The sequence below is a fragment of the Hibiscus syriacus genome, unplaced genomic scaffold (assembly GCF_006381635.1).
Source record: "Hibiscus syriacus cultivar Baekdansim isolate YM2019G1 unplaced genomic scaffold, ASM638163v2 tig00110209_pilon, whole genome shotgun sequence".
Taxonomy (NCBI): domain Eukaryota; kingdom Viridiplantae; phylum Streptophyta; class Magnoliopsida; order Malvales; family Malvaceae; genus Hibiscus; species Hibiscus syriacus.
Genome location: NW_024062628.1, coordinates 1,283,676 through 1,290,930, shown reverse-complemented (window position 1 = coordinate 1,290,930; position 7,255 = coordinate 1,283,676). Strand labels below are relative to the sequence as shown.

General features: G+C 37.6%; 1 protein-coding gene, 1 long non-coding RNA gene and 1 pseudogene across 2 annotated transcripts; all 3 read right to left on the bottom strand.

Moving 5' to 3' along the window:
- Nucleotides 1–258: 258 nt before the first annotated feature.
- LOC120113544 lies at nucleotides 259–6,743 on the bottom strand. The gene is made up of 3 exons (XR_005515319.1): nucleotides 6,732–6,743; nucleotides 5,561–5,562; nucleotides 259–441 (listed from the first exon to the last, which is right to left on the bottom strand). It is a non-coding gene; the product is annotated as an uncharacterized LOC120113544 (long non-coding RNA).
- Nucleotides 1,086–2,642, bottom strand: LOC120113542 (peroxidase 64-like). Its single transcript, XM_039134673.1, has 4 exons — nucleotides 2,369–2,642; nucleotides 2,029–2,217; nucleotides 1,770–1,932; nucleotides 1,086–1,689 (listed from the first exon to the last, which is right to left on the bottom strand). Exons 1-4 carry the CDS (start codon nucleotides 2,573–2,575, stop codon nucleotides 1,295–1,297), a joined length of 954 nt encoding a protein of 317 aa, XP_038990604.1. The 5' UTR covers nucleotides 2,576–2,642; the 3' UTR covers nucleotides 1,086–1,294.
- LOC120113543 lies at nucleotides 3,220–4,588 on the bottom strand (annotated as a pseudogene).
- Nucleotides 6,744–7,255: the final 512 nt, after the last annotated feature.

Sequence of the window (7,255 nt, the reverse complement as noted above, 5' to 3'; positions counted from 1 at the left end):
CATAGAATATAAAAAAGATTGAGATTATCTCTGATTTTTTAAGAAATCTATTTTTTAATATTTATTTTTATTTTTATTGAGATAATTTTGTATTTAATTGTATGAAAGTGGACGCAGGTTTATGAATAGGGGATGTTGTGCTAGTATCTACAAGACCTAAATTATCAACGGGCTCCCCACGCATGTTAAAAAATCGTCCTAGGGTCGATTCGTCGACTGAAACACTTAGAGGAGCCCCTGTGTCAATCACTTCATTTCTCACTCTACAACGGAACTTTACTTATTTCTTTTTTTGAGGATAGACGAATCAAATGATATTTTTCTTCTAATTTTTGCCTCTTCTTCTCCCTATGAATCAAACTTTTCTTTGTCATAATGGTTCAGTTCCTATTATTATCAATGATACAAGTCGGATCCTAGATGTAGAAATAGAAGGGGGCACTCCATCGAAAGAGATGATATTATTGTAGATACAACGCATAACATAAGGAATTAACTAAATTTGTTCAATAATACTAAAAAGATGTAAAATTAAAAAGTTTTATTATAACAAATGTTTATACTATATAAATTAATGCATTAATATTTTTTAATTTTTTATAATTTAAAAAATTCACTCATTTTTGTTTCTAATATTTAAGAGCAAAATTCAGATTATTGAAAGATACATATAATCAAAGGGATGGCGTCTGCTGCTCGAGGATCAGTTGGTTAAGTACTTTTAAACGTCAGAGTAAACTATACATTTAATACCTAAAGTATTAGTTTTGGTATGTTTTAGTACCTAAACTTTTAACTTTTTCAAAATTCCTAACGTTTTGTTTTCATTTTATTTTAGTATCCCGCCGTTAAAAAACTTAATGCGTTTAGTAGCTAAACTTTCAATTTTTTCAAAACTTAACGTTAAATTTTGAAAGAATACTAAAATGAAACAAAACTAAAGTTTTTAACGGAAGGGTACTAAAACAAAACGAAAACTAAAATTTAGATATGATTTTGAAAAATTAAAAGTTGAGGTACTAAAACGAATCAAAACTTATAGTTTTGGTACTAAACATATAATTTACCCTAAATGTTAATACCCATTCTGAGAACCAAACACAACACTGCTTTCTTTTTAATCATTAAATCACATGATACACAAATACAAATTCCTATCCGTCCACTTCGACTGCAGGTAAATCATGCATGCAAACTCGCTTCAATTTTTATTTTTTTATTTCTGATCATATTGATATCTCTAAAAAGATAAATGGAAATGAATGACTGGATTAACTTTCTTCATACTTCAAAATCACCTCACCACCCTGCAGTCTAGCCTGATCTCATTCCCACCGGTCAGGCTACTCATTTTGATCATGGAATCAACAAAAGCCTTCTCAAAAGCATTTTGGGAGCTTGCAAATTTCGAAACCAATGCTTTCGTTTTCGGGTTGGTGAGTAAAGCTTGATCCGAAGAGAATATGCTCTTCCCCTGGAGCAGCAGCTTGTAGTATGCGTTGTCAAATACGAAGTTGGTAGAATCCAGTGGTGAGCCTGCGTTTTTTACCTTGTTGTGTGCCGGACACACGCTCCTCAACCGAGCCACAAACGACGGTTGCATCGTCGGGTCGACTTCGAGGGTGGCATTGAAATTGTGGATTCTGTTTTGGAACGAAGAGCAATGGGAAAACCCCAGTGTGTGACCACCTACATGCATATATAAACATGATTAAATAGAAACTTTGAAGGACACGGAAGTTGGAAGATGTTGATAGAGAGATATATACCGGAGAGAGCAACTAGATTTTCATCGGAGAGACCTCTCTGACCAAAGTTCTGTTGTAGTTGGGATATATTGAATGTGGGAGCTGGTAACTGTCTAGTCTCAGTTGCTAAGGAAATTCTTCCATCCTTCCTTCCTTTAGGCACATCCCATGTCGGGCCACCGGACTATATATAACAGATGTTATTTTACGAGGGAAAAAATGATTCAATTGGATTAATATCCAGAAATCGGCAAATACTACTGATGTTAATGCGACTTACCAGAAAAACTGCATCCCTGGCAGCCAGGGCCAAGATATCGGCACAAGAGACTACGCCAGGGCATGAAGCTTCCAAAGCCTTCTTTGCCCCGTCAATGACATAAAATGCATGCAATGATATGTTAGGAGGTCCATCTTTCTCTGCCTTGTTTTTCACTTTGGAGTTCAGCAACACCGAAGCATCGCAGCCCTTATAATTAGAAGAAAAGCACAGGGTAAGTTATATCAGACCCTAAACTATGTATTCTAATGTTCTTAGCGCATGTTATTTCGTAAGAGAACCAAAGAAAAGACATGGACAGCCTTATTTAACAACTACTGGCACTAGTGTAAGTCTATACTCTGATGAAGCAATCATGGAAGTGCATTCGAAGTAGGGCGGCTGGAACGGTTTCGTCATTCGACATTGCTTTCTTGACTGAACTTGCAACAATAGACTCGAGCTGAGGACATGTGTGGTCATAGTAGTTCGAGCTCAATGCTCTGACACAAGATGAAATCGGTAACACGAAAAGAAAAACGAAAGCAAGTGCAACTACGGCTGCCATAGTTGAAACAAATCGTAGAACCCACAATCTGGTTTGTAGATTAACTGATTAGCTATGCCAGTTTGACAGGGAAAATGTTTTATTTATAGCAAGGCACATGAGACTTTCGATTGGAGTTGTTACTATCGATAATGGTAGTTAGCATATTTGGTGATCTAGAACCCTTGTTTAGTGGAGTAGAACAGAAGCATGCTCGTAAAGATAAGTCATATCAGCTTCGAACTTTTTAATCGAGTTTTTCATGTTGACCTCCACAGTCACAGTAACGTAATAATTATTCATATGATTTATGCACTCATTCCCCTAAAAAGTTCGGCATCGATCAAAGTAAAATCTATAATAATAACCGAAGTCATTAGAAGAGCTATCAGCAGCAGTAGTTTCTTTGCCGAGAGATGATCGATTAAGACTTAAGCAAAGCATTTCGCTAAAATAATAAGCTTGGTGACCCTACAGAGCCATAAGAAAGGGAAAGGTTTGGTATGGTGGGGTTGAACCAAATAATGTAATCCCTTGTTTTAACGCAAGTTCGGTCAAGATTCAAGAGTCTACAGCTTCAACAAACTGTTTAAGCGTCATTGTCAACAGCCTAGCATTTAGCTAATAACAGAACTCCTTAAGCGCCTCACAAGTTATGTATAGTTTTAGTGGTAGTAGTTGAGAAGCGCCCTCAAGTCTTGATTCCATATAATGGGTTATCAGAGTTTGAGACTCTATAGAACCCTTAAAAGGAAAATGAAATAGTGTTGGGCCTATTCAGCCATAGATATATTATAGACGCAATTACAAGTACTGCTTTAGGAGAAAACTTGATTTAACCACAGGTTTGTCGGTTGATTTATCACATGCATGAGAAACGGTAAAACTGTGAAGCTGCAATGTTTTGTTGCACTTCCTATTGACAGTTTATTATGATTCTAAAAATAATTTCAAGCATTGTCCTCTAATGCAGCAGCCTTGAGTTCAAGGATTTCATTTCCACCAGTAGCCTGATTTCGATATGGAGGGCAGCTTATGTTTTGTAAAATAATAAGCACGCCTCTTCCGGAAACTAAAGCCAAGGTTTTAGTGAACTTAGAATTGTACTTTGCTAGAGAAAGTCTGCCCAAACCTCCAATTTCCTGGCACAATATCAGGAAATGGTTGGGTCATGCCATCGGTTGTGGTGAACTTGAACGACTACGATTGGCCATTGAGATAGGCATAGGATTGCCAGTTAGCTACCCAGTTTCTTGACATTGACATCCACCCGGTTTTAGAGCCCTTTACGGATACCGATTGGATGGATCCTGCCCCACCTACATTGCTGATCAAAACAAGCTCAAAATAGTCTCTCCCGTTGATTGTGAACCTTACTCCACCATGTTTCTTGCATGGAACTCTGTATGATAACATTAATAACGCCCCAAACGTTACATGTAGTTATGTGAAATTATAAAAGTTGAGGGAAGGAAATGTTATGGGGATGCTACCTTTGGAACAAAACAGGCACAATTCCACCTCTGTAGATACCAATCTTTTCCCAAGCAGGCTGAGCCATGTCAAAGTGCTGGAGGGGAGGGTTACACCAACCTCCGGCATTGTTGGGAAGAGCGAAGTTAGGAGGGAAAAGTTTGTTGCGGTTATGGTGACTGATCTTCCTTTAATGCATCATTTGGGGTCTGCTTGATAATCACAAATGATCTTGTAGCATTGTCCACGTGAAGCACCATCATTGAACAAAGCAGTGCTTAAAGCAGCAGTTCTGGTTCCATATCCAGTTGCATACAAGTTCCCATATCCACAAGCTCCCCCTATAGTCAACAGATCATTCAACATTAAATGCCGATCAAAATCGAAAACAAAATGCATTTGTTTTGAAATATTGGATGAACTAACTCATAGTTCTCGAGGCATCGCTGCCTCCATAAAATGTGTCATGAGATTTGTTCCAGCCTGAAGCCATATAGTGTAGAATCAAAATAGAGTAAAAACTCTAATTGATCGAGAAGAATAAAAACTCTCTTTAGAATAATCTCACAAAATTGCAAAAGGGAAGAACTCTTAAGAAAGCTTTCAAATGCTTATAATTAAGCTTTGATTGTTGGATGATAAAACTCAAATACAAGTAGGCTATTTATAGGTTACAAGAAGCAATCTAAACCACTCATTAAAATAATAACTAAATAATCTAAACCATTGAAATTAAAACCATGAGAAAAATACTTAATTTTCACCTAATTAAATTGATGTAAGCAATGACATCAAAACTAAATTGATGTAAGCAATGACATCAAATTAATTTAGGTGTGAACTTATTTAGGCTAATATTGAATTTTCAACACTCTCCCTCAATGTTAGCCTCCATTCTTTGAATCACGCCAAGTTGACGACGGAAATGTTCAAACTTTCCAACACTCAAGCTTTTTGTAAACAAGTCAGCAATTTGCTTATCTGTCTTGATTTGCCTCATCTCAATCTCTTCTTGCAAAACTTTTTCCCTAACAAAGTGGTATTATACTTCCACATGTTTAGTTCTTGCATGAAAAACAGGATTCTCCGCCAGTCGAATTGCCGATTGGTTGTCACAGTACAAAGGAATTGCATAATCTATTGGTTGATGTAGATTATTCATCAACTGTATCAACCATGTACTCTCTTGAGCTGCCATTGCTACTGCTCGATACTCAGCTTCAGTGGTTGACAATGATACCGTTGGTTGTCTCTTGCTACACCAAGAAATTGTTCTGGAGCCAAGCTTAAACACATACCTAGTTGTTGATCTCCTGGTGTCATGATCTCCTGCATAATCAGCATCACAATAACCAACTAACTTGTAGTCTTCACCTTTCTTATACAAAAGACCATAGTCAATTGTACTCTTCACATATCTCAGTATTCGTCGAACTGCTTCCAAATGAGGCTTCTTTGGATTTTGCATATACTGACTCATCACACCAACTGCATAAGAAATGTCAAGTCGGGTCAAGGTTAAGTAGATCAGACTACTTACCAATTGTCGATACATTGTTGCATCTTCTAAATCTTTTCCTTCATGTGCACACATTTTGACATTTGGTTCCATTGGCGTTGAAGTTGACTTGCATTCGAGCATTCCAAACCTCTTCAACAAATCTTTAGCATATTTCTGTTGACACATAAATATTCCTTCGTGTGTGCGATCAACTTATAGACCAAGGAAGTGCTTAAGTTGTCCAAGTTCCTTCATCTGGAAAAGAACTGATAAATTCTCCTTTGTCTGGAGAATTTCTGCCTCATCATCACCTGTTATGATTAAGTCATCCACATACACTAGCACGATAGCTAGCTTACCTTCATTGACTTTGACAAACAAGCTAGAATCTGCAGGTGTTACTGAATAGCCACTTTTCGTTAAAAATTCAACAATCTTACCATACCACGCCCTAGGTGCTTGTTTCAATCCGTAGAGTGCTTTTCACAACTTACACACATACTCAGGATGATCTTGACTCTGAAAACCCATTGGTTGGGTCATGTAGATCTCTTGATCTAGCTCTCCATGAAGAAAAGCATTCTTGACATCCATCTGCCACAAATTCCAATCTTTGTTGGCTGCAAGTGAAAGTAGGACTCGTACGGTTGTAAGTTTTGCCACTGGACTAAATGTTTCATCATAGTCTAATACATACTATTGAGAGAAACCATGAGTTACCAATCGTGCCTTGTACCTCTCGATTGAACCATCTGGACGGTGCTTTATCTTGTAAACCCATTTGCAAGATATGGGTTTCACATCTTTTATCTTTGGCACAAGATCCCAAGTTTGATTTTGCTGAAGTGCGTCGATCTCTTTTTTCATAGTTGTCATCCACTCAGAACTTTGTGATGCTTCTTCGAACGTCTCAGGCTCTGTTACTTTTTCAATTATGGTTGTATTGACATATTTAGGATTTGGCCTTCATATTCTTGTTGACCTGCGAAGTTGAGATTGTTGAATTGATTCTTTGTTTCACTAGGCCCACCTTCTTCGTTTGGTTGTTGATACACGCCAGTTTGCCAAGGATTCTGAGTCACTATTCATTCGACATCATCGCCATTTGGATCATTTGATTCATCTTAACTTGTTTGGAGTTGAACAACATGCTCCCCCATCTTTTGTTGTAGCTTGTCTCCAAATTCTCTCGAATCTGGCAACACCTCCTTCTCCGAAGACCACCAAGAAGATGCTTCATCAAATACCACATTTCGTGACGTGTAGTATCTTCCACTAATTGGATCACAACATTTCTACCCCTTTCTCTGGCTGTCGTATCCCACAAAGATACATCTAACAGTTTTCTTGTCAAATTTGCTCCGTAAATGATCAGGAACAAACACATAACATACACAGCCAAATACTCGAAAGTAACTAACTGTAGGTTTTATATTCCATAGTTTCTCAAAGGGTGAAACAAATCCTAACCTTGGTTGAGGAAGTCTGTTGATCACAAAGGCTACAGTCCTCATTGCTTCAGCCCAAAACCTTCCAAGTATGTTCTTTGCATGTAGTATACTTCGACAAATTTCTGCAAGATGCCGGTTTTTTCTTTCTGCTACACCATTCTGTTGTGACGTGTTGGCACAAGTGTACTGATGACGTATTCGACACTCCCTTAGGTATTGAGAGAACTCATTTGATCTATATTCTCCTTCGTTATCTGTGCGCAAGAAGCATATCTT